The sequence below is a fragment of the Aulonocara stuartgranti genome (genome assembly GCF_965226115.1).
Source record: "Aulonocara stuartgranti genome assembly, chromosome: 3".
Taxonomy (NCBI): domain Eukaryota; kingdom Metazoa; phylum Chordata; class Actinopteri; order Cichliformes; family Cichlidae; genus Aulonocara; species Aulonocara stuartgranti.
In genome coordinates, this window is record NC_138941.1 from 2,254,126 (window position 1) to 2,281,929 (window position 27,804).

Genomic DNA, 27,804 nt, shown 5'->3' on the forward strand with positions numbered 1-27,804 from the left:
CAGTTTCCTCCTTGAAATAACATCAGTGGTGGGTCAGCGACATGCTTTCTTTCCCTCTCAGGTTTAAATATCTGGGACTCTCCACCGTTTGGTTTTAGAGCTGAAGAAGCTTCTCAGATGAAACGTCTTCCAGAAACTTAAAGACGTCTCTTTTCTCTCCAAGCTCCTTAGATCACATGACCTGGATGACTGAACCTACAGACATATTGACCTGGTTTCATGGTCACATGACAGGTCAGAGGTCAGCGACTGTAACTCAGTTCCTCCTGTTAATGTGAACTCACTGAGTGTTTGTGGTTTACCTCTCAGACTGACTGAAGATGATGATGGAGGAAGAGGAGGACAGAGCAGAGTCTGCAGGGTCCAGCTGTCCGTCTGTGAGGAGTGACGGGTCCAAAGATCATAATCCAGCCTTCAGTGGTGAACCTGGAGCAACGAGGTCAGAGAGCTGAACTCACTGAGTAACAGAAATAATTCTGCACTGACATTATAATCAGTGTTGACTCTGGTTGATTGTCTGACTGTGTTTGTGAGCTGAGAGGAAATGAAAATGAGTTTGTAACAAAAATCAGTTTTGTCCAGTTTTCCTGTAAAAAGCTGAACTCTAATCTAAGAGGATGTTACTGACAGGAAACAGCTGCATTATCTGCAGTCTGTGTGATCACAGCTGCTTCAATCATGTTTGTGTCTGCAGAGGTCAGAGGTCACAGTCTGCAGGGTCCAGCTGTCCGTCTGTGAGGAGTGACTGGTCCAAAGGCGAAAATCCAGACTTCAGTGGTGAACCTGGAGCAACGAGGTCAGAGAGCTGTGATGACTCCTTTACATGTTTGTGTTTCCTGGATAAATATGACCTGAAACATCCTCAGATTGTTACAAAGATTCATTAAAAAGAAAACAATGAAAGAGAAAAGATCCAAATGTTCGACTTGGTCATTTGCTGTTTGAGGACAGTGATGCTCATATCTGTGGGGAAAGTGTGACCTGAGTGGGTTCATGTTTGTCTTTAAAGAACAGAGCTGCTCTGATTCTCTTTGTGTCTGATCTGTTAAACAGTCTGAGAGGTCACACAGAGACCCAGCAGCTAAAGCCTGGATCATACTGGCTGCTGTTACTCCATCAGGACAACACTGAACCACAGTGGTGTGGATGTAGTGGATAAATCCCACCATACTGATGCTCAGAGTTAACCACAGGGAACAAAACCAGATGTTACCTTCAGATTGTGACCTTTGGAGTGGACGATGCAGATTTCAATAGAGAATAAATGTTGTTGTTTTTCAGCTGTGAAGAAAGAATCTAATTTTCTGAACTTAAGAATTTATGATGCTGGAAACAACATGGAGACTATAACACAACATTTCCACTGTGTTCATAGAATGAATGTAAAACTGTCAGACATTCATTAAATATGCAAAATGTCTACAGAAGCATCAGAGGGTCAGACGTGAAGCACTCAGTGATTTTGATCAAATGACTCATCAGTTATTGATCTGTACTACACTGATCTACCACGTTAGTAAAGCTGGTGTTCTGGTGGTGGAGGGAGACTCGGATCATGTTGTGGTTTTGGAGCAGTGATCTGCTGATGGTTCAGTTTGATGAGCTTCTTCAAAATCATCCCTGACATCACCACTGAAAGGACGTCCATGAAAACAGACTGAAAATTACTGATATGTTCACAATCTGAGAGTTTAAAACTTGACAGACTTGATTCAGATGAAGTTATTTGAGCAGAAACTCCTGGATCTTTATCCTGTGTTGATCTAATCCTTCATGGTTCCTCCACAGAGTGGACCAGCAGAGCTCAGAGGTTCCCAGTGGTCAGTCTGCCCAGCAGCATCAAACACAGCTGGACTCCATATTTATGGTCTGTACATGTACAACAACTACTTTATTATTAATATTAATAATAATGCATTTATTTATAGGTCCCTTTCAGAACACCAAGGACTCTGTGGACTAAACGACCAAAAGAAACAAACTTTGAAATCAGACGGTGCAAATGTGATCACAGGGAAACGTTTTAAACATCGAGGCTTTAAACAGAAACCAAAGTGAAACAGTTTGTAGTCGAGATCAGTGGGGATGAAGCTGAATAACTGTTTCTTCAATATCTTTGATCTCTTAAAAAAGAAAAACTAGCTGAAAGTCTGGCTGCTCTTATGAAAAGTACAGAGAAATTATGGGTCGCTCAACACTTGTGCACAATATAAGAGTTTAAATAAATCTAAAGAATAACTCAAAGTCCTACAATCATACTGATAAAGTCATCTACAGCTAACTATCCAAGTGGATTTGTTTAAGACAGCTCCATCTGCTGGTGGCCCTCTGCAGGTGCATGAAAGGGGCGTGTTTATAGTGAAAGTAGTAGAGGAAGTAAACCCCACGGGAAGGAGGAGGACTCTCAGCAGCTTCCAGCTCATATTCAGACATTTGACTTCTCACTGAAAGCAGCAAGTTTGAGTGTCTTTACCTTAGTTAGAAGAGATAACATGTCAGTAGTAATTAGAGTTGATTGAGCAATGCTGTCCTTGTAATGTAGTTTATGATTTTTATGGACAAGTCCAGTTTTTCTGTAGAGCCTCTCAAGTTGGTGACAGCAGCAGTGGAAGTTCACGTGTAAACCAGAGCAGCAAATCAGGTCCAAATGTGTTGTTCACAGTGAGTGGGATCATCAGTGTGCTGCTATGTTAACCTCCTGCAGCAGGATGTCTTTGGTCAGAGAATGGATAGATCACTAAGTCATTGTTGAGTTTAGGGAGACAGTAGACAGTTGGAGGAGGTTCAGCCAGTTGACACACAGTAGATAAAATAACTGAAGGCAGGAGCAGACACCTGTATGACTTTCCACCTCTCACATAGATTATTGTCCCTGGGCAGCGCCACAGGGCTGGTAGATGTAAACAAAGCTGGAGGAGAGGATTTATTCATCTGAGAAAAGTCACAGAGTTGTGTCTTGATGCTCAATCATCCAGGTACGTAAATCCCAAAAAGCTTGATTCTGTTCATCTGGATGTTTTCAGTGGGAGAAACGTTTCATCATCATCAGGTGACTTCTTCAGTCTCAGCTGACTGCAGGTTTCAATCTCATAAACAGGACATTTGTATGACTGAAACCAGCCCACTGAAGGAACAATGGGCTGGGAGGTCAGTTCATTGATCATTGGTACGCATATTGTCAGGACCATTGATCAATGGTTGTTGATCAATGGTCATGAGTCCAGTTCACAGAGAGCTGGGGAATGGCTGCAATCACAGCATGTAAGATGGTGACAGTTGTACCCTTAGGCCCCTCCTCCATTCAGAGATGGTCTTTCCTTTTCACATAAATGGCCTCCTTGACTCCGCCCTCAAACCAGCGTTCACATTTACTCAGGACCTTCTTGATGTGAAGTTCTTCTGCTTCGCTGGCTGCTGTGTCTGTGGGGATGGTGTTTGTTCTGTGTTGTAGTGTCCTGATGACGCCCAGTTTGTGCTCCAGTGGATGATGAGAGTCAAACCTTAAATACTGATCTGTATGTGTAAACAGAGTGAACCTTTAAGACCAGTTGTCTGTACGATCAACTCAGTCACCTGAAACATCTCCAAGTTTCTGGCTTTGATCATCAACCTGTTGGTAGTTCAGCTCTGAACACCAGTGAAATGTTTCTCCCACTGAAATCGCTGCATTCATATGAACAGCATCAACGTTTTGGGATCGTGGAGTTGTGGACAAAGTCTCAGTTAATCAGATAAAGTCAAACCTATAATTGGTAAAGAGTTCGCGGATGATATGCCCCTTGATGGTAAAGAAGTGGATGTTGTGTGGACTAAAGTTCAGAGTGGTGGGTCATTCATAAATATTCTGTTCCAGCTGCTGGAGGACAACATCATCACTTTTGTGAAGAACGAGCTGAAGAAGATCCAGAAGGCTCTGAATCCAAATAAGCCCCAGTGCTTGGAGTTTCAGAGGGAGGATGATGAGCAGAGGAGAAACAGCAGAGAGGCATTTGTGAAGATCACAGTGGACTTCCTGAGGAGAATGAAGCAGGAGGAGCTGGCTGACCGTCTGCAGAGACGTAAGAGGATTTATCTAAAGGTTTAAGCTGCTGGATAAATGAGACACTTGTGACACCAGTGTGTTCAGTCATTTCTCAGTGGGTCAGAAATTGTCATCAGCATTTTGTAAAATATGATTGTTAAAGTTGTATTTTTATTATTATTATTCAGAACTTCCAGCTGCTGTTTGTCATCGTAAACTTAAGTCTAAGCTGAAGAAGAAGTTCCAGTGTGTGTTTGAGGGCATCGCTAAAGCAGGAAACCCAACCCTCCTGAATCAGATCTACACAGAGCTCTACATCACAGAGGGAGGGACTGCAGAGGTCAATGATGAACATGAGGTCAGACAGATTGAAACAGCATCCAGGAAACCACACAGACCAGAAACAACCATCAGACAAGAAGACATCTTTAAAGCCTCACCTGGAAGAGACGAACCAATCAGAACAGTGCTGACAAAGGGAGTGGCTGGCATTGGGAAAACAGTCTTAACACAGAAATACAGCCTGGACTGGGCTGAAGACAAAGCCAACCAGGACATCCAGTTCATATTTCCATTCACTTTCAGAGAGCTGAATGTGCTGAAAGAGGAAAAGTTCAGCTTGGTGGGACTTGTTCATCACTTCTTTACTGAAACCAAAGAAGCAGGAATCTGCAGCTTTGAAGACTCCCAGGTTGTGTTCATCTTTGATGGTCTGGATGAGTGTCGACTTCCTCTGGACTTCCACAAAACTACAATCCTAACTGACCCTAGAAAGTCCACCTCAGTGGATGTGCTGCTGATAAACCTCATCAGGGGGAAACTGCTTCCCTCTGCTCGCCTCTGGATAACCACACGACCTGCAGCAGCCAATCAGATCCCTCCTGACTGTGTTGGCATGGTGACAGAGGTCAGAGGGTTCACTGACCCACAGAAGGAGGAGTACTTCAGGAAGAGATTCAGAGATGAGGAGCAGGCCAGCAGCATCATCTCCCACATCAAGACATCACGAAGCCTCCACATCATGTGTCACATCCCAGTCTTCTGCTGGATCACTGCTACAGTTCTGGAGGATGTGCTGGAAACCAGAGAGGGAGGACAGCTGCCCAAGACCCTGACTGAGATGTACATCCACTTCCTGGTGGTTCAGGCCAAAGTGAAGAAGGTCAAGTATGATGGAGGAGCTGAGACAGATCCACACTGGAGTCCAGAGAGCAGGAAGATGATGGAGTCTCTGGGAAAACTGGCTTTTGATCAGCTGCAGAAAGGAAACCTGATCTTCTATGAATCAGACCTGACAGAGTGTGGCATCGATATCACAGCAGCCTCAGTGTACTCAGGAGTGTTCACACAGATCTTTAAAGAGGAGAGAGGACTGTACCAGGACAAGGTGTTCTGCTTCATCCATCTGAGTGTTCAGGAGTTTCTGGCTGCTCTTCATGTCCATCTGACCTTCATCAACTCTGGACTCAATCTGCTGGAACAACAACAAACAACATCCAAGCGGTCTAGTTTTTTTAGAAAAAAAGAGTCTCTCCACCAGAGTGCTGTGAACAAGGCCTTACAGAGTCCAAATGGACACCTGGACTTGTTCCTCCGCTTCCTCCTGGGTCTTTCCCTGCAGACCAATCAGACTCTCCTACGAGCCCTGATGACACAGACAGGAAGTAACTCACAGACCAATCAGGAAACAGTCCAGTACATCAAGGAGAAGCTCAGTAAGAATCTGTCTGCAGAGAAAAGCATCAATCTGTTCCACTGTCTGAATGAACTGAATGATCGTTCTCTAGTGGAGGAGATCCAACAGTCCCTGAGATCAGGAAGTCTCTCCACAGATAAACTGTCTCCTGCTCAGTGGTCAGCTCTGGTCTTCATCTTACTGTCATCAGAAGAAGATCTGGATGTGTTTGACCTGAAGAAATACTCTGCTTCAGAGGAGGCTCTTCTGAGAATGCTGCCAGTGGTCAAAGCCTCCAACAAAGCTCTGTGAGTAAACATGTTGTCATCGCTTCATTGTTAAAATCATGGGAAATAAATCAGAAATGCTGAGTTCAAAGAGCACTGTAACATTTTTTTAAAATAGTAAATTAAATGATCATCAGTCACTCGGTAAATATATGGTAGTTTTAATGTTTCACTCCAGCATTTCTAAAACACACTTTGTTCTGTAACTCTTATCAAAGGACAATCCAGACCCAGCCTATAAGAACATGAGCTCTGATGCTTCAGCCCCTCTGACAGGTTTATTATCCTCAGCTTGTTCACTTGTCTCCAACTCCAGGAGTTTGGTTGTTTTATTCTAAAGCACAAACTTCACCTGCCAGACTTCACCTACATCTTTTTCTGATGTTCATAATTTAAGTTCAAGTTTGTATCTCACTTTCAGTGCACACCCTCCCTTTTTAAATATAAATCTCTGCTGTGCTGTCATGTTTTCATCCTGTATGGAGGGAGAAACTCGGTCTTCATTACTGAAATTGCCTCTAAGGTCGTGTTTCTTGTCAGTAACCATATGTAACTGTAAGGCTTCCATAACCAGTGTTATCACAGAATTACAGTGGGTTCACTCTGGGTCCTCTACAGTTTCTTCCCACTGTCCACAGACATGCAGTTAGGTTACCTGGTGATCTAAACTTCATGCAGGTGTGAGTGAGAGTGGTTGTCTGTCCCTCTGTGGGCTTAGTGGAAGAGACTGGATGGATCTCTGCTTTGTCTTTGATATATGCTGACAGCAAACATTCTCCATGAAGTCTGCATTTCAGCTCATCTCCTTTATACGCACCTTTAACAGGAAGAGTTTTATACAGCTAGTGTTTAAAATCAAGTGTTATTCACAATACACAGGTAATGAGCATGATTATTGAATTACTAAAATTTTCTAAAATAATTGTTTTAGTTAATATTGTATGACAGTGTACACAGAATTATTAGCTCAGTAGGCAGAGTGGTCGCCCCATGATCATAAGGTCAGGGGTCGAATCCACCGAATAGTTACCTTGTGGTACCCCTGAGCAAGGTACCATCAAGGTACCAATCATGTGCACTGGACTGGTAGCACTCATAGTCTCATAGGTTTAAATAAATTTAAAAAAAAAAAGGGTTCAACATATAAACAAATTTAATTTGATCACATATATTGTTTGTTTTTTTTTGTTTTTGTTTTTTTCCTTTCTCTCACAGACTGAGCAGCTGTAACGTCTCAGAGAAAGGCTGTGAAAATTTGTTGTCAGTGGTCAGCTCCCAGTCCTGTAGTCTGAGAGAGCTGGACCTGAGTACCAACAGCCTGAAGGCTTCAGCAGTAAAGCTTCTGTCTGCTGCAGTGGAGAGTCCACATGCCAAACTGAATGTTCTGAGGTCAGATCAATTTGTATTATGTTTAGTTCTGTTTGTTTATGTGTTTGATGTTTGTTTTTGTTTATGTCTTTATCCAGTTATCCTTGTTTCATAGCATTTTTATTCATTTCAAAGTAGGGCTGGGCCATATTATACCGTTCACGGTAATACCGGTATAATGTTAGGCAACGATAGGAAAATGAAATATCGCGATAGAATATGAGTAAAACGCGCATGCGCAGTGCCTTTGTTTTCATACGCACATGGCCGATTGTTGAGTGAAACAGATGAACCAGAATTGGTTTGTAAAAATGGTGCAACTTCCGTGATGTGGAACTGGTTTGGTGTTTGTCCGTCAGATACACAACAAAGCACATTTTTTTGCAGAACATGCAAGCGGCCGTTCTAAGATGCTCTTAAATCTGGGAGTAATCTGGGTCCTAAACTCCGTATGCTTCAGGTCAAACAACACTGCAGCATCACTTAGAGTTAAAAACTGTCTAAATTCTTTCATCTTTAATAAAACGATCAGCATTGCTGCTTTACCAGGTGTAACTATAAAGTTTAACTTCCAGGCATCCATGAAAACAAAATGTATTACATTTAACGGAGTTAGAAGTTAGCAGGAAGCTAGCGGAAGTTAGCTCGCTAGTTACCTAAGCATGATATTGCATGTTCTGACTAAGAGATTTCTGAAAAAATTCAAACGTACAGCTCTGCTATCACTTCCAACATAAATGAAGACAGGAAACTAAACAGCAGTGACGTTTGTAGGGTTACTGAAGTTTGGCTAGCTGGTATATAATGATGTGCTACGTGATCGCTAGCGACACAGCTATGTTAGCATAACATAAACAGTGAAGCTGGAGGACAAACACTAACACTTTTCCACTTATAAAAGTTAACGTGAAGGTTCTTCATGGTTAGAGACAAATGCAATCGCATGGCAGGATGCTGTAAACGGACCAAACTTCAGTCAGAAGAACAACTGAGATAATTCATCCACAATACGAGGTTAGTCATTAATATACTGCAACAACATGGGAATAGAGCAGCTACCAGAGAATTCAACATTAATGAATCAATGGTACAGAAGTGGAGGAAGCAAGAAGAATGAGTTTAATAAAGTTTGATTTATCTGACTGCTTTGTTTCGCTTAATGTGCCTTATAATCCCGTGCACCTTATGGTCCGAAAAATGCGTACTGCACACTGCAGTTTAATGTTGCAAAGCACCTCTTTTTAACTTCAGTGGATATTATACATGGTTATGCTCAGGATATGTCAGCCCATTTCTACTGGAAATGCCTTTTGGTTAAACTTTCAGCAAGGAATTTGCATTTGCACTGTTACATTTTTATAAAGCTTTAATGTACATAAAAACCAGCTTCTTGTTTAAGTGAAAATAAATGGAAGGTTGTCTTTTTGCGCTAGTAATGTTGTGGAGTTGTATTTTGTCTCACATCAATTATATCGTCGGTTATATCGTTATCGCAAATTTTCAAATATATATCGTGATAAATATTTTTGGCCATATCGCCCTGCTCTATTTCAAAGTTAAACGGAAGTTTTACTAACCTGCTCAGCACAAGACAATAAGCTATTGCACCTTGATTACACTTTAACAACAATCTTTATTCATGTTTTTATCTTCAGACTTAACATCTGTGAACTCTCAGAGGAAAACTGTGAAGCTCTGTCCTCAGTTCTCAGCTCACAGTCCTCTAGTCTGACAGAGCTGGACCTGAGTATCAGAAAGCTGCAGGATTCAGGAGTGAAGCTTCTGTCTGCTGGACTACAACGTTTAAACTGTAAACTGAATACTCTGAGGTCAGATCAGAAAACATTTAGTTTTTAGAATTATTAATTAAAGTTCATACATATGATGTTGAAGCTCTGCCGGAGGTGTGCGTTGAAGATCTCGCGGACTGGGGCCTCTGCTAGACGTTCCCAGCACACCCTCACTACGCGTTTAGGTGCACCAGGTCTGTCCAGCGTCCTCCCCCGCCACCTGATCCAACTCACCACCAGGTGGTGATCAGTTGACAGCTCAGCCCCTCTCTTTACCCGAGTGTCCAGAACATATGGTCGCAGGTCTGGTGATACGATTACAAAATCGATCATCGACCTACGGCCTAGAGCATCCTGGTGCCACGTGCACTTATGGACACTCTTATGTTCGAACAGGGTGTTCGTTATGGCCAAACTGTGATTAGCACAGAAGTCCAATAACAAAGCACCGCTCGGGTTCAGATCAGGGAGGCCGTTCCTCCGAGGGAGACTGGGGACATTGAGTCCGAATGGACCATGTTCAGCGTCTCCATTGCCGAAGCTGCTGCATTGAGCTGCAGCCGCAAGGTGGTTGGTGCCTGCCGTGGTGGTAATCCCCGAACCAAATGGTGGACACCAGAGGTGAAGGGAGCCACCAGGCTGAAGAAGGAGGCCTATCGGGCTTGGTTAGCCTGTGGGACTCCGGAGGCAGCCGACAGGTATCGACAGGCCAAGCGGAATGCGGCTCGGGCAGTGGCTGAAGCAAAAACTCGGGTGTGGGAGGAGTTCGGAGAGGCCATGGAAAAAGACTTTCGGACTGCCTCGAAGAGATTCTGGCAAACCGTCAGGCGTCTCAGGAGGGGAAAGCGGTGCTCTACCTGCACTGTGTATAGTGCTGGCGGAGCGCTGTTGACGTCGACTGAGAAAATTGTCGGGCGGTGGAAGGAATACTTCGAGGACCTCCTTAATCCCACTGACACGTCTTCCGGGGAGGAAGCAGAGTCTGGGGATGAGGGGTGTGACCCACCAATTTCCGGGGGCGAGGTCACTGAGGCAGTTAAACAACTCCTTGGTGGCAGAGCCCCTGGTGTCGATGAGGTCCGCCCCGAGTTCCTGAAGGCTCTGGACGTTGTAGGGCTGTCTTGGTTGACACGTCTCTGCAATGTTGCGTGGAGATCAGGGGCAGTACCTGTGGACTGGCAGACCGGGGTGGTGGTCCCCATCTTCAAGAAGGGGGACCGGAGGGTGTGTTCCAACTACAGGGGGATCACACTCCTCAGCCTCCCCGGGAAAGTCTATGCCAGGGTGCTGGAGAGGAGGGTTCGTCCGCTAGTCGAACCTCGGATACAGGAGGAACAATGCGGTTTTCGTCCTGGTCGCGGAACACTGGACCAGCTCTTTGTCCTCTCGAGGATACTTGAGGGTGCATGGGAGTTTGCCCAACCAGTCTACATGTGTTTTGTGGACCTGGAGAAGGCATTCGACCGTGTCCCTCGGGGCGTCCTGTGGGAGGTGTTGCGCGAGTATGGGGTGTCTGGCCCATTGCTACGGGCCATTCAATCCCTATACAACCGTTGCAAGAGCTTGGTTCGCATTGCCGGCAATAAGTCGGACTCGTTCCCGGTGGGTGATGGGCTCCGCCAAGGCTGCCCTTTGTCTCCGGTTCTGTTCATAATTTTTATGGACAGGATTTCTAGGCGCAGCCAAGTGGCGGAGGGCTTTCGCTTTGGTGGCCTCAGAATCTCATCTCTGATTTTTGCGGATGATGTGGTTCTGTTGGCTTCATCGGGTGAGGGCCTCCAGCTCGCACTGGAGCGGTTCGCAGCCGAGTGTAACGCAGCGGGAATGAGGATCAGCACCTCCAAATCTGAGGCCATGGTTCTCAGCCGGAAAAGGGTGGAGTGCCCACTCCGGGTCGGGGATGAGTTCCTGCCCCAAGTGGAGGAGTTCAAGTATCTCGGGGTCTTGTTCGCGAGTGATGGGAGAAGGGAGCTGGAGATCGACAGACGGATTGGGGCTGCGGCTGCAGTAATGCGGACGCTGCACCGGTCAGTCGTGGTGAAGAGGGAGCTGAGCGTAAAAGCGAAGCTCTCAATTTACCGGTCGATCTACGTCCCTACCCTCACCTATGGCCACGAGCTGTGGGTAGTGACCGAAAGAACGAGATCGCGGATACAAGCGGCGGAAATGAGCTTCCTCCGAAGGGTGGCTGGCCTCTCCCTTAGAGATAGGGTGAGAAGTTCGGCCATCCGGGAGGGGCTTAGAGTAGAGCAGCTGCTGCTCCACATCGAAAGGAGCCAGCTGAGGTGGTTCGGGCATCTGGCAAGGATGCCCCCTGGGCGCCTCCTGGGCGAGGTGTTCCAGGCATGTCCCACCGGGAGGAGGCCCCGGGGCAGACCCAGGACACGCTGGAGAGATTATATCTCTCGGCTGGCCTGGGAACGCCTTGGTATTCCCCCGGACAAGCTGGAGGAGGTGGCTGGGGAGAGGGAGGTCTGGACCTCTTTGCTTAGGCTGCTACCCCCGCGACCCGACCTCGGATAAGCGGATGAAGATGGATGGATGGACATATGATGTTGTATCTTAGTATGTTTATGTTTCCTTTAAAAATAGAAAGTCAACATTTAATGTTGTGAAATGTATTAACAAACTCTACATGAGTACTTGTTTTATAGATTGTCTTTTATTTTTCAGACTGAGTGGCTGTAACCTGTCAGAGAGAAGCTGTGAAGCTCTGTCCTCAGTCCTCAGCTCCCAGTCCTCCAGTCTGAGAGAGCTGGACCTGAGTAACTCTGACCTGCAGGATTCAGGAGTGAAGCTTCTGTCCACTGGACTAAAGAGTTCACAGTGTGCAGTGGAAACTCTCAGGTCAGGATTCAAACTTTTCCACAGATGATCATTTGAAATGTGATTTATATTATTGTATAAACAGGTAACTTTTACAGCTGTCAAGTGAACTTTTATTCACATTTGAGTGGATAATTGGACTCTGAATTACTAAAAGTTGTTATAGTCATGTCTCTGTTTATTTAAAAAAATACTTCATGTACTGCCTAATTTAAAGATTTAGGCTCCTTTGGGCCCATAATATATATATTTGATTTCTTTGTGAATGAAATTAGGAGGATATTGGCGACTGCTGATTGGCTCGCTGTTTGTTTTTTATTCACAGTACTTAATTTTAAAGGCTGATTTCTCAAAATGAGATGTTTATCTTTTCTTCTACAACACGTGGAGCCACCAAATCTTCTTGCTTGATTTATTCATTACAGTTTGATTTAAAGAATATTAGACTCGTAACATAATAAATATATTTATTTCACTTCTTCTTGAGAGAAAGAAAGGGATGACTGGGTGAGCTCCAGTGGTTCATCCCAGCAGAGAGAGCGGCACACTGGGCTGCAAATGATCACAGTAGTAATGGCCATAGTTTGATAAAAACAGGCAGTCTTACCCTGTAGATAATACAGGGTTCTGGTGCCGATGTGGGGGAGGGGAGTCGCCCGGTACTAACTACATACTACTAACTACCTCATCCACCTCATGTCTTCCCTACTAAACCTGATAAGAAGTAACTGCAGTAGCCTTATAGGTCAAATCAGTTTCACCTGTTAAAGTTAGCTCCACTATTAATTAGGGGTGGGGGAAAAAATCGATACTGTGTAGTATCGTGATATTTTGTTTGCTAATAATGTATCGATACAGGGACAGCAGAAATCGATATTTTGTTACAAACAATTTTTTCTCTGAAGTCAACATGCTCTGGAGTCAGAGCATGTTGACTTCAGAGCATGTTGATCCTTTTTCTGAGCAACAATCCTGACATTCCTTCACTGTCCAAATGTGTTTAACTTTTTTTTTGGCAGCAATAAACATGACAGTTTACTTATTTTAATTTAAGACATGTTTAATTTTAATTAAGTTTGAAACTTTTTTATTTAATGTAAAATTATATATTTTTTTAAATTTACTTTCAAATTCTTCAGTTGCTGAAGGCGCGGCATAGTTTTCATAAATTGCATAGTTCAGAATAGCTATAATTGTACCAGATGGTTGCATTCAGTTAAGTTGGACTAGACTGTAATACAAACCGTTCAGTTTGTCAACAATAAAAGTGACTGAAATGAGAGAAAGACTGAGTGTGAGACTTTGATATTAGATAAAATGAATATTGATAAAGTTTACCTTTATGTGCAGAATTTAAATATCGCAAAATATTTTAAAAAATCGCAATAATATCGTATCGCGAGTTGTATGGTGATTCCCACCTCTACTATTAATGGTGTCACTTGTTATTTCTGGGATGAGTTTAGTAGCCTGAACAGCTGCTTAAAGGAAAGTAATTAAATAATAAAAATAACCTAAGTCCGGGGGAACCTGCAAGAGCTGTTTGCACAAAGAATAATGCTCAGACTTTGAGGTTTTATCGTTTTACACAAGGTTTAAAAATGAATGTCCACAATTGAATTGCAGAAATTGTTATTGAGCTAATACTGATGTAGTTGTTATCTTTGGTAAGGAGAGGTTGGAGGAAGGATGAGCACAGTCAGGCCTAAAGATGCTCTTAATAATAATAATGGATTGCATTTATATAGCGCTTTTCGAGACCCTCAAAGACCCTTTACAATCCCACTACAGGGAGTGCAGAATTATTAGGCAAGTTGTATTTTTGAGGAATAATTTTATTATTACTGTGCAGAATTATTAGGCAACTTAACAAAAAACAAATATATACCCATTTCATTTATTTATTTTTACCAGTGACACCAATATAACATCTCCACATTCACAAATATACATTTCTGACATTCAAAAACAAAACAAAAACAAATCAGCGACCAATATAGCCACCTTTCTTTGCAAGGACACTCAAAAGCCTGCCATCCATGGATTCTGTCAGTGTTTTGATCTGTTCACCATCAACATTGCGTGCAGCAGCAACCACAGCCTCCCAGACACTGTTCAGAGAGGTGTACTGTTTTCCCTCCTTGTAAATCTCACATTTGATGATGGACCACAGGTTCTCAATGGGGTTCAGATCAGGTGAACAAGGAGGCCATGTCATTAGTTTTTCTTCTTTTATACCCTTTCTTGCCAGCCATGCTGTGGAGTACTTGGACGCGTGTGATGGAGCATTGTCCTGCATGAAAATCATGTTTTTCTTGAAGGATGCAGACTTTTTCCTGTACCACTGCTTGAAGAAGGTGTCTTCCAGAAACTGGCAGTAGGACTGGGAGTTGAGCTTGACTCCATCCTCAACCCGAAAAGGCCCCACAAGCTCATCTTTGATGATACCAGCCCAAACCAGTACTCCACCTCCACCTTGCTGGCGTCTGAGTGGGACTGGAGCTCTCTGCCCTTTACCAATCCAGCCACGGGCCCATCCATCTGGCCCATCAAGACTCACTCTCATTTCATCAGTCCATAAAACCTTAGAAAAACCAGTCTTGAGATATTTCTTGGCCCAGTCTTGACGTTTCAGCTTGTGTGTCTTGTTCAGTGGTGGTCGTCTTTCAGCCTTTCTTACCTTGGCCATGTCTCTGAGTATTGCACACCTTGTGCTTTTGGGCACTCCAGTGATGTTGCAGCTCCAAAATATGGCCAAACTGGTGGCAAGTGGCATCTTGGCAGCTGCACGCTTGACTTTTCTCAGTTCATGGGCAGTTATTTTGTGCCTTGGTTTTTCCACACGCTTCTTGCGACCCTGTTGACTATTTTGAATGAAACGCTTGATTGTTCGATGATCACGCTTCAGAAGCTTTGTAATTTTGAGACTGCTGCATCCCTCTGCAAGATATCTCACTGTTTTTGACTTTTCTGAGCCTGTCAAGTCCTTCTTTTGACCCATTTTGCCAAAGGAAAGGACGTTACCTAATAATTATGCACACCTGATATAGGGTGTTGATGTCATTAGACCACACCCCTTCTCATTACAGAGATGCACATCACCTAATATGCTTAATTGGTAGTAGGCTTTCGAGCCTATACAGCTTGGAGTAAGACAACATGCATGAAGAGGATGATGTGGACAAAATACTCATTTGCCTAATAATTCTGCACTCCCTGTATTCATTCACTCTCACATTCACACACTGGTGGAGGTAAGCTACAGTTGTAGTGGTAGGTTAGGTTTTGCCCAAGGACAAAATGACCAAGACAGAGAGAGCTGGCTCATCAGACAGACAAGCTCATCTTGTAACCTACTGGTTCGCTGGTCAGCACACCAGCTGACTAGCGAACCGGCTAACTAGCACATCAGCTAACTAGCACACCGGCTAAATAGCAAATCAGCTAACTAGCAGTCCAGCTAACGGCAGCCACAAGCTGAAGGACGATTAAATGTAGTGGAGATATCAGAGATGACACTGGTGTGTCCGATTCACTCTTTAGCACTCTGGTCACTCCGGTGTGTCAGCCAGAACACCACTGAAGGCCAAATGATCCCAGCATGTGGAATAAAGAGCTTAAGGTTTGGTTTGAGACACTTTATTCTTTCACTGATTGATTCTTGCGGCTGTGATCATGTGTGTGGTTTCTTACAAAAAGGAAGTACACAATACAAATACATGACAAATAAGATGAATAGATAAGTTACATATCCAGTTATATGTACGTACATCAGTATAGCTAATATAGCCATATATAAGGACAAAGATCACAGCACTATAATGCAGTAATGTTAAACACAAAGGTGTATATCTACATAAATCTGTCCTATCAGTGATCAGGGTACTGTAGTATACTTCCACTACATAAACTATAGAAACTAAACGACATTAGTGTGACTTTAAGTTACCATCAGTACAAAATAAAGGCATTGCAATTATTGTGAAGGGCTTCCGGTTAAACTAAGATCAGCTGATTACCTCATAACAAATTGTTTGCTATAGAACGCAGCTCCCACTCTTCATTAATATCATGTACTGTAACTCCCAAGTAACCATGGTTACCCAGCCACGCCCAGTAGTCTCCAGAGAGACCAACAGCTGGTGCACGTTGTAACGCCGTGGCTTTCATAGTCTCTCCTTTTTCTACAGCTCATGTGTTCTTCTTGTGATGGTGCATCTTGAGGGAGGCTCATACATGCCGTCATTTGTTGATCCTAAGAACGTTCCTCAGACCGACTTCTTCAACAACACTAATCAGCCTGCAGTTTGTAGCTACTCACTTCACTGTGGTGTTTGTTAGCTTGTCTTTCTTTGGTTTTATCCTGACTCCTCCCACAAGCTGATCCTACGTAGTCTGCCCAAGCCTCCCACCTCTGTTTGTTTGGATGGTTTGTTTGCTGCCATCAACAGCGTGTAATGCATTTAAGTGATACTTCAGACATGAAGTACTGCGACAATAAAAAACTCAACTTTGCTTAAAAATAACTTTAGTTGTATCAACACTGCCCTCTGGAATAATTAGACTTTGGTGACAAACTGATGTGATCTCCATGTTTCCTTTGTTGGACTGTGGGCGAGTGTCAGAACTGAATGTACTGAGTAACATGTGGAGTTTAAATATGTGTCAGTTCCAGTTTTAGAGCTCTAAAGTGCAGCTATCATGTTAGGAATATGTTAGGAATAGACAGGAACACTGAGCACACTGAGGTCAAATCTTTATTTATCCAGTTCATCTGTAGGCTGAGCTCAGTCCATCCATTTAGTGAAATGATGTTTAAAGGTCTCCTTGTTCTGTGAGCGTGCACAGATCCTGAAGCAGAAAGCCTGGGTTAACAGAGAAATGATCATCACTGTGATGATGCTCACCATCTCTGACTGGGATTTGAGGTTTTGTCAAAGCAGCAAAGAAAGCCTGGCTATGTTGGACTGGGTGTGGAAGCAGCTCCCAGTTTGAGTTCAGGAGACAGACACCCTCTCTACTTTGACGATCAGCTTCAAACTTTCCTTTTTGATAAAACTTATAGTTAGAGCTGGATCAGGTGACCCTGAACCATCACTTAGTTATGCTGCTATAGAGATGGATAACAGATGGATTGTTGTTTTGTGTGTCTGCAGTCTGTCAGGCTGTCTGATCACAGAGGAAGGCTGTACTTCTCTGGCCTCAGCTCTGACCTCCAACCCCTCCCATCTGAGAGAGCTGGACCTGAGCTACAATCATCCAGGTGACTCAGGAATGAAGCTTCTGTCGGCTGGACTGAAGGATCCAGGCTGGAGACTGGACACTCTCAGGTATGGAGAGAATGTCTGATATAGGAGGAAGAGCTGGAATCATTTCCTGTGTCTTTCACTCACTTCCTGTTTGTTTCCTGCAGATGAGACATGAACAATCACACATGCAGGAATATTTTCAGGGACAGACACACTAGTCTAGCTGGATAGTACATGGATATTTATGTAGGGGGTCTTCAAGGAGTCTGTTTGCAGGAACATTAATGATAACTGATAAGTCATGTTGAGAGTTTCATTAAAAGTAGACTTACAGTTAGGTAATATTTGGACAGAGACAACATTTTGTAACTTTAGATACAAGTATCAGCCATGTGTGTGTTTCCCATGCTGTATGTCCACAGTCACAGTGACAGTCAGTGACACTGACAGAAGGATGAAACAAGGCTGTGAATCATTTCAGTCTGTGTGTGTGACAAAGAGGCAGACAGGAGCAGCTAACATTTGGAAATGGAAGCTTACTGGAAACACTACATTCACGGCTGAATTCACAATAGATTTGTTCTCAAGTGCACATTTAGCAGCTAATGCTAATACTGTTTTCCCTTTGCTTTCTACAGCAGCTATTGCTAAGTAGGCCACTTTGCTCCGCTAAGGATTTGTGTGACCATGATGGAGACTCTGATAAGCTAATGCTGCTAAGCTAATGCTGTTTATGGGCCCTGTTAGAATCAATATTTCATTCTCATTCTGTTGTTTGAGAACAATATTAACGTTTCACATCATTATAACACAAGAGAAAAGGGTATTGGCATTAGCTACTAGTGCTTATTCACCTCAAATTACCTTTAGCTGCTAATGGCAGCCTACTTAGCATTAACTCCTCACTAATATAATGCTAATTTACATCAAATTAGCATTAACTGCTCATATTGTTATAAGGAAAGAGAAAACGGTATTAGCATTTGCTGCTAATAATTATTCACCCCTAATTAGAATAAGCCGCTAAAAGCAGCCAACTTAGCATTAATTCCTCACTTTGTTGTTACCCAACGGAAAAGAGTATTAGTATTAGCTACTATCATTTTTAATAAGTAAGAGAAAACAGTATTAGCAGTAGCGCATAATGCTAATTCACGTCAACGTAGTATTAGTTAATAATGGCAGCCTACTTAGCATTAACTGCTCACTAATATAATGCTAATTCGCATCAAATTAGCATTAGCTGCTCAAGTTGTTATAAGGAAAAAGAGAAAACGGTATTAGTATTAGCTGCTAATAATTATTCACCCCTAATTAGAGTTAGCCCCTAATGGCAGTCTACTTAGCATTAACTCCTGACATTGTTATAATGCAGGGGGAAAGAGTTACCATTATCGGATAATGCTAATTCTCATCAAATTAGCATTAGTTAATAACGGTAGACTTCATATCATTAGCTGCTGTCATTCTTACAAAGCAAACAGTATGAGCATTAGCTGTTAATCCTTTTTCATCTAAAATTAGAATTAGCCACTAATGGCGTATTGTTAAAAAGTAAGAAAAAACATTGTTAGCATAAGCGGATAATGCTAATTCATCTCAAATTAGTATTAGCTAATAATGGCACCTGCTTAGCATTAGCTGGTCACATTGTTATAAGGCAAGAAAATATGGTATTAGCATTAGCTGCCAATTTCTATTTACCTAAAATTAGCATTAGCCACTAATGGTAGCCTATAGCAAAAACTTCTTAATGCTAAATGAAGTTAATTAATGCTAAGTAGGTTTAACTGAAATTAAAGTAGTGTTAGCATTAGCTGCTGATATTGTTAAAAGGTAAGATAAAACATTGCTAGCAGCAGCGAATAATGCTAACACACATAATAATTAGCATTACCTAATAATGGCAGCCTTCTTAGCATTAGCTGCTCATATTGTTATAATGCAAGGGAAAAGAGTTGGCAAAAACAGTGTTAGCATTAGTGGATAATGCTAATTCACCTAAATTAGCATTAGCTAATAATGGCTACGTACTTAGCATTACCTACTAATATTGATATAAAGCAAGAAAATATGGTATTAGCATTAGCTTCTAATGCTTTCTCATCTAAAATTAGAATTAGCCACTAATGGCATCCTATTTAGCATTAACTCTTCACATCGCAAGGGAAAAATTAGAATTCAATAAAAAAAAAAGTGTTCACATTAGCTACTTGTATTGTTAAAAAGTAAGAAAAAACATTGTTAGCATAAGGGGATAATGCTAATTCACCTCAAATTAGTATTAGCTAATAACGGCAACCTACATAGCATTAGCTGGTCACATTGTTATAAAGCAAGAAAATATGGTATTAGCATTATCTGCCAATTCCTATTCACCTAAAATTAGCATTACCTGCTAATGGCAGTCTACTTAGCATTAACTCCTCACTAATGTGATGCTAATTCACATTAAATTAGCTTTAGCATTAGCTGCTAGCATCAGCCTACCTAGCACTAGCTGCTCACATTGTTAAAAGGGAAGAGAATACGATATTAGCATTAGCTGGTAATATTTATTCACCCCTAATTAGAATTAGCCACTAATGGCAGCATACTTAGCGTTAACTCCTCACATCGTTGTAATGCAAATGAGGCTAACTTGCATTAAATTAGACTGCTGTTATTAGCTAATGCTATTTAGCAGTAGCTGCTCACATTGTTATAAAGCAAAGGAAAACGATATGAGCATTAGGTTCTAATGCGTATTTGCCTTAAATTAGACGTAGGTGCTAATGGCAGCCTACTTAGCATTAGCAGCTCAGATGTTATAATGCTAGGAAAAAGAGTGTTAGCATTAGCCATTCACATTGTTATAAAGTTAAGGGAAATAGTGTTAGCATTAGCTACTCACATTTTTAAAAAAAGTAAGTGTTAGCATTAGTGCATAATGCTAATTCATGTCAAATTAGCATTAGTTAATAACGGCAGCCTATTTAGCATTAGCAGATAATGTTGACCTTGGGCCACTGGAAAAGTTAAGAACTAAAGATTTAGGAGTGTTTCTCGATAGCTCTTTCTCATTTGAGAAACAAATGAATTCTGTTATTAAAACCAGCTGTAAGGTTTATATTGTTGATTGTCATTTATGCTTAGAAATATTTACTCATATATGCTTAGAGTTGTATAATCGATTGCATAATGATAGAGGTTTGATCCTGAGTAGTCTGTAAAGACTCTGTGTGCCTTCCAGAGTGCTCTGGCATGCACACACCACTTGGGGCCATGAGAGAGGTCGTACCCTCTCTTACTGATTTATGGTGTAGGACAGGGGTATCAAACTCAATTTAGCTGGGGGCCGCTGCAGGCAGAGTCTGGGTGAGGCTGGGCCGCATTAGGTTTTCCACAAGAAAGGCATGGTTAAAAAATTCCAATCTTCTCAAATCTCTTTATTTTTATTTTTTAACACAAAATATGAAAAATGAATAAACAAATTAAGAATTAATAAGAAAATAAATCAATCTGTAATACATAAATAAAATAATAATAAGATATTTTTAGTCAGTGAACTTGTGTGTTTCTTTCAGTCTTCTATATCTGCTGTATTTAGATTGAAATGTCTGTATTAACAGTTCTATAACCTTCTTCTGAACATGAATGGAACACTGTAGAAAATGAACTGTTCTTCTGAACATGGCTTCTCTTGCCTACTCCTTGCTGCTAGAGACCTGGCAGCATTTCCTCTCGCATAGCCGAGCCAGATTTGGCCGGAGGGAGGAAGCAGTTGCGACCCTCAGTATGTCTTGAAGATGATCATCCGTAAGTCTGGACCTGTACTTGGACTTATTGAAGTTCAAAGTGGAGAAGAGCTTTTGGCACAAGTATGTGCTACCAAAAAGGCACATGGTCCGCTTGAACATTCGGGAAAGCCGAGGGAAACTAGGGCTCAAGTCTCTCAAAAATTGTCCAAGCTTGTCTGCTTTTCCACTCACCTCCCTGAACTTTGCTTTGAGTTCAGAGTTGCACTGCAGCTCAATGAGCTCCATTTGAAGCACAGAAGGGGCATCTTGCACATCAAAGGAGAAGGGGTCCGCAAAAATGTGAAAGGTGGCTCTGTGTGTCTTGAAGTCAGCAAATCTGTGATCAAATTCCTCCTGTAGCCTCAAAATGACATCAACATACTCGTCAGCACTGAATGGTGTGCCTGCATCCACGAGAGCCTTGCATGCTGGGAAATGGCAAAGGTTTGTCTGAGAGAGCTGAGCTTTCCAGAGCGCCAGTTTTGTGGAGAATGCTCTCACGTTGTCATAGGCAGCACTGACAAGTTGCCCCTGGCCTTGTAACGTCTTGTTCAGTACATTAAGCTCATGTGTCATATCAACAAGAAAAGCTGAGTCCATGAGCCATTTGGGATCAGTTAGCACAGGAACACTAACTCCATCCTTCTCCATGAAGGCTTCACTTCTGCTCTCAACTCAAAAAGTCTCTTTAATACATTTCCCCTGCTGAGCCAACGTACCTCAGTGAAGTCGAGCACATCCCCATATTCTGACTCCATTTCCTCTAAAAAAGCACAGAACCTTCGGTGCTTTAAGCCCCTGGATCTGATTTGGTTGATGCATTTCACAACAATAGACATCACATTGTCAAACTTCAGGCATTTGCTGCAAAGGACCTGCTGATGGATGATGCAGTGCAGAGCAATGGCCTCCTCCACGCCTTCCTCTTCCAGTTTGTTTTGTGCCACCAGTCCATGTTTCCTCCCTGTCATTGATGGCGCTCCATCTGTTGTTATTCCAACAAACCTCTTCCATGGCAAACCAACATTCTCAATGGCATCACACAGCTTGTAAATATCTGCTGAGCGGTGGTCTGGCCATGCATTGGAATTACTGTGAGCAGCTCCTCCATCACTTCAAAACTGTCATCAACACCACGGACATACATTGGGAGCTGGGCAGTGTCGGTGATGTCTGTGGTCTCATCAAGAGCGACTGAGTATACACTGAAACATTTGGCTTTCTCACACAGTTGGTCATAAATGTCACTTGACAGGTCAGAAATGCGATCTGCTGCGGTGTTGGCAGAAAGGCTGATGTTGCTAAACTGACCTTTCTTTCCCGGACAGACTATATTTGCAGCCTGCAATATGCACTTTTAGACAAATGCACCTTCTGTGAATGGCTTCCCTGCTTTAGCAATCATCTCACTAACCACGTGGCTCCGACTGCTGCATTATTCTCTTTGGTTGCTTTCTTGGAGAAATCTTGCTGCCTCAGTAGATCTGTTTTAAGACTGGCAACCCGGTTCGCTCTCTCGTCTCCCTGGTATTTTGCATCCAGCTCAGCATGTCTAGTTGTGTAATGACGTTTCAAATTGTATTCCTTGTGCAGCGCAACTTTCTCTGTGCAAATAAGACAGGTCGGGGTGCCCCTGTGCTCAACAAAGAAATATTGCATTTCCCACTTTTCCTGAAATTGTCGGTGCTCATCACCAACCTTTCTCTTCACCGCAGGCTTTGAAAAAGACATGTTTGGGGCTATGTGACATTTATAATTCTACTTGGTGTCACTGTCGCATTGAAGTTTCAATCAAGCGTTTAGCCGACGGACGGGGAACGTCTCAACGCGTAGAGAACGTCATTTCTGCTTCTTTTTCTTGCAACCGTAGCACGGCGATCGGCAGATAAAAAGCCGGTAGCAGTCTCCTTTGTTTTTACGCTCGATGTTCATGTCTTTCATGACGACACGAACACCGTGGCGTTTGCAGATGGTAGAAAGTGCAGGGATAGCGAGCGCAAAAAAGGCGACTGCTCACGGCGCCGGGCTGTTGTTACAGGAGAAAGAAGCGGAAATGACACCGTGACATATAACAAATAACATCAGCTGTTTCTGATGTTAGTTGTTTTGACTGCTTTTACATTATATTGAAATATATGTAATGTTCATGTTTGCTGCAATGCAAACGCAGTGATGCAAATAAAAACATGGAGCCACAAATTACGGTGCGACCCTATAATTAGTCCGGGTTACCGGGGACTGTTGTTGCCGATGAACAGGTGTCGCTATGTGACTGCAGACTAAATTGGGCTGCATTGAGTTCATGACTTTTCTTTTATCCCGCCGCCTACGCATCACTGTGAGAGTTAATATGAGATCTCTCTCTGTGGAAAAATAACTTTAAATCCCACTGACGTGTGTATAAATCTATATACGTATAATGTCCCGCTGGGCAGCAACTTAAAAAAACAACTTTTTTTGAAGTGTTGTGAACGCAGCGCGCTGGGGCGAATGTCGGCGTTTGCCCAATAGAAAGGAGGAAGCCAGCCAGGCACGGGAAAGAAAGAAACACTCCAGGGCAACGCTGCTGGAACTTTGACTCATTGAGAAATGTTTCCCTGCTTGCATCAAGCCCGGCTGGTGTCCCCTGAGATCCATATCCCACCCTGATTGGTGGGTTAATTCAGCTCCGCCCACAACACTGTAAAGTGTCATACATTATCAAACTAACATTACATTTTCATATTAAGGTGGGGCCAAAAACTATCGTCCTGCGGGCCGCAATTGGCCCGCGGGCCACGAGTTTGAGACCCCTGGTGTAGGAGGACACCTACTCTGTGTCTGGTTAAGTATAAGAGCCCTTTGTTAGGGGGACCGCTGGACTCTTAGCACCAGCTTTGGGGTCACAGGGTCACATCTGGAACACACACACACACACACACACGCACACAGACACACACACACACACACACTATGCACAGACTGGTACTCTTTGTTCATACCTGTGTAAGACGTCATAATGAACTTGTGCATATTCATGTAAGCTCAATAAAGAGCAGTGTTACGAGGGAGCAGACGAAAGCGACTGAGGTCAAGTGAAGGAACGGCGCTGTCACAGTTCTCTCCCTCATCAATTGTCTGGTTCCAGCGGTGGGTCTGTGCTAGACGACCCATCACCAGCTTTTTCCACTGGTTACCAGTACGTGGTAGAATCCACTTCCAGATCTGGTTGTCTTTAAATCTGTGAATGGATTGGCTCCATCTTATCTCTCTTTAACAAAAGAATCCAAGTGGAGCCCTCAGGTCTGCAGATAAGCAGCTTCTGACCAGAACTAGACGTAAAAACAGAGGTGAGCTTTATCGATGGCTGCAGCCAAACTCTGGAACAGTCGCCCTTCACATCAGGTCGTCACCAACACTGGACATTTTTAAAAGCCGGTTGGAAACACATTTGTACTCTGTAGCTTTCAATCCTGACCAGTCTTTATAGTCATTACTGTGTATGTTTCCTATTTTCTCTCTACTCTGTGCAGCACTTTGGCTCAAGCTGTTTTTAAATGTGCTGATAAATAAATGTAGATTTCTTTGAATAAAACAGTGGAGCCGAGCTTTGAGCTCAGTGTGTAACAGTGTGTGTGTGAGAGCCATGTAATGTCCATGTGTGCATGCTGACTGTGCTGCTCTGACCCCCCTCCTCCTTTCAGGGTGGAGCCTGCTGGAGTCCGATGGTTGAGACCAGGTCTGAGGAAGTGTAAGTGTGTTTTTAATGGGATTCATGAAAACAAAGCAGCACACATTCAACCATCTTCATCATGTCAGGAGTCATCATCAAAGTGTCAATCAATGAACAGATGATGGATCAATAACTGCAGCTGGATTGTGTTTGTTCTCTCCATCAGATTCCTGTCAACTCACAATCGACACAAACACAGTGAACACAAAGCTCCAACTGTCTGACAACAACAGGAAGGTGACACGTGCGTGGGAGGTTCAGTCATATCCTGATCATCCAGACAGATTTGATGTTTGTGAACAGCTGCTGTGTAGAAATGGTCTGACTGGTCGCTGTTACTGGGAGGTCGAGTGGAGAGGAGACGTTTATATATCAGTGAGTTACAGAAGAATCAGAAGGAAAGGACGCAGTGCTGACTGTGTGTTTGGACGCAATGATCAGTCCTGGAGTCTGATCTGCTCTGATGATGGTCCTGATTCTGTCAGGCACAATAACAGCTACACATCCATCTCCTCCTCCTCCTCCTCCTCCTCCTCTGTCTCTAACAGAGCAGCAGTGTATGTGGACTGTCCTGCTGGCACTCTGTCCTTCTACAGAGTCTCCTCTGACACTCTGATCCACCTCCACACCTTCAACACCACATTCACTCAAACTCTTTATCCTGGGTTTTGGTTCTGGTTTCCTGGTTCCTCAGTGTCCCTGTGCTGAGTGGAGTGTAAAGAGTGTCTCCTGTTACAGAAACACTCTGACTGTTGAACAGATAGTTCAGTCTGTACATGTCTGTCTCTTTCACTCACAAACACGTTTTCAGATTCATGGATTCAATCAGTTGATGTTTGAAACTCTTCTAAATGATTCCTTGTAAACTTCTTCCTCTTCAGTCACAAACAAACAGGAAGTGATGTCACATGTGTTCCTGTCCACACAGCAGAATGAGTCTATTGCTGACAGTGATGTACAAACAGAGTGAGCATTTCTGAGGCCCAAAATAAACTGAGTAGTTCACTGAATGAACAATGGACTGTGAGCTCAGTTCCTTCATCATTAGTATGGATTATATATGTATATGTATTATATTAGTATCATATATATCAGGTGCTGCTGCTTTCAGTCATTGTGCAAATGTGCTGTTTGTAAGCTTGTAAAGCTGCAGTCAGCTGAGACTGAAGAAGTCACCTGATCAGTGAGCAAACGTTTCTGAAAACGTCCAGATGAACAGAATCAACCTTTTGGGATCAGCCAGCAATGCAGCATCATTGTTGTTCAGCTTCAGAGGTTTGCAGGAATGAACTGATGACCAGAAACAGCTGCAAAGTCCAAGAAAATACCAGCTGGAGTTCAGCTGCATTTGAAGAAGTCAAAGAAAAGTAAGGATGGCAAAGGGCGACGTTTTCTTCCAAAGAGCTGCAAACATGGTCGACGCCTCATTAGAAGAATCATCTGGACATTTGTGAGGAACTCTAACCAAGAAAGCAACGTCACACAGATCCAACAGACAGTTTCCATGACTGCAAGTGTTGAGTGGAAAAATGCTACGTTGCATTATTGCATCCTCTCACCACAGGAGGCGCTGTTGGCACCACTGATTGCTGATCAGCTGTTCTCTGATGATCTGATTGATACTGTGAATAACGGGACTCACTGAACTCTGTGACACAGTGAAGATTACAGAGTTTAACTTCACCCTTTAAGACTGACCACAGAACCAAGTCCGCCAGAGCTTTTGTTATATTTTTACATGCTGTGGAGCCATTTGTGGGAGCATTTCAAGTTGCTATACATCAATACAACTGTTATAGCCCTAATTTTAATAATATGTCTGCATTAAGTCCATAGTAACTACATAAACTGCAAAAAAAACCTCTGCTCATCCATCTCTGTGAGTATCAGGATACATTTGGTTCATAATACACAGAAAAATCAGAGTTATTACCTGTAATAAATGTGAAAGATTCCTGCAGTGATAACCAGGCAGGACTGAAACACATCCAAGCTGTCACCACGGTAACAGCACCGCCCATCCACAGGTGAGGGGAGGAGCAAAAAGAGGGACTTTGACCATTTTATACTAAAAACACTCAACTAATGTTTCTAATATGAAACAAATAAGCCCACATTAATGTGAGCGTTTATTAAATAATAATAATGATGATTTCCTCCTGATCTCATTTCCACAGCAGAGAAAACTGTGGTGTATATTGAGGTGGAGGGTGTGGTCTGTGGCTCAGGTGTAGAGTGAGGGTGGGGTGCACCACAGCAGCATGCTGGGACTGCTGAGGGTGGAGGAGGGAGTGATGATGACATCAGAGCTGCAGCACAGAGACCAGTGAACACACAGTCTGTTCATCTTTGCATAGATACAATATACAGCACAATATTGAATGACAGACACGCTGTGGGAGCTTCCACAGATACACTGACGTCAGCATCCAGAGTCCTCCTGCTGCTCCCCCCTCAGAGCCCCGTGATCAGCACCAACACATTCAGTTAGATGACAGAGTCCAGCTGCAGCTAGAATCAGCTCCCCTCTGTGAACAACAGCACAGCGTCAGTGTTTCACACTCAGTGAAAGGAGGAAACAGCAGAAGAACACCATGTGTGCTACGTTTCCCAGGACACACTACAAACTGCACAAATACAGAGCAGCACGTGGAAGGACCTGGAGCTGCATTTACAGAGCTGCAGACAGCGTGATGTCCTGTATGGACAGGTGGAAGGAACCAAGTCCTCAGCTGGAACACTCGTGTTTGTCCACAGACAGGAAACACAGCAGGAAACTTCCTCACAGAAGTGCAGCTCATGGATAACACACTTCCTGTCAGTCAGAATGAGGCTGCAGCCAAACACAGAAAGGTGTTTTTGTCCAGATGAGCCCAGAGAAGAAACACGAGTGTTCACAGACATCAGAAGCTCAGAGAGGTGAAACATGAGGTTGGAGTCCTCGTCAGCATCCAGAAGAGCTGCTGTGAAACCCTGAGTACTCATGACAGACTCTGATGGCACAAACACATCATGATTCAAACAGAAAGACAAACATGGAGCTCCTGATCCTCCTGCATGAGAACAAGCTGACATGAGCGCTGTGTCTGAGAGTGTC

At 43.2% G+C, this 27,804-nt stretch overlaps 2 protein-coding genes across 2 annotated transcripts in view; both read left to right on the top strand.

Annotated features, from left to right (window-relative positions):
• Nucleotides 1-27,804, top strand: part of LOC309702293 (uncharacterized protein) — a 202,675-nt gene that overhangs the window by 1,493 nt on the left and 173,378 nt on the right. The window lies entirely within an intron of this gene.
• On the top strand, nt 1,728-26,020 carry LOC309702216 (protein NLRC3-like). Its single transcript, XM_082526737.1, has 7 exons — nt 1,728-1,867; nt 3,854-4,058; nt 4,210-6,004; nt 11,815-11,988; nt 17,124-17,297; nt 24,679-24,725; nt 24,874-26,020. Exons 1-7 carry the CDS (start codon nt 1,865-1,867, stop codon nt 25,413-25,415), a joined length of 2,940 nt encoding a protein of 979 aa, XP_082382863.1. The 5' UTR covers nt 1,728-1,864; the 3' UTR covers nt 25,416-26,020.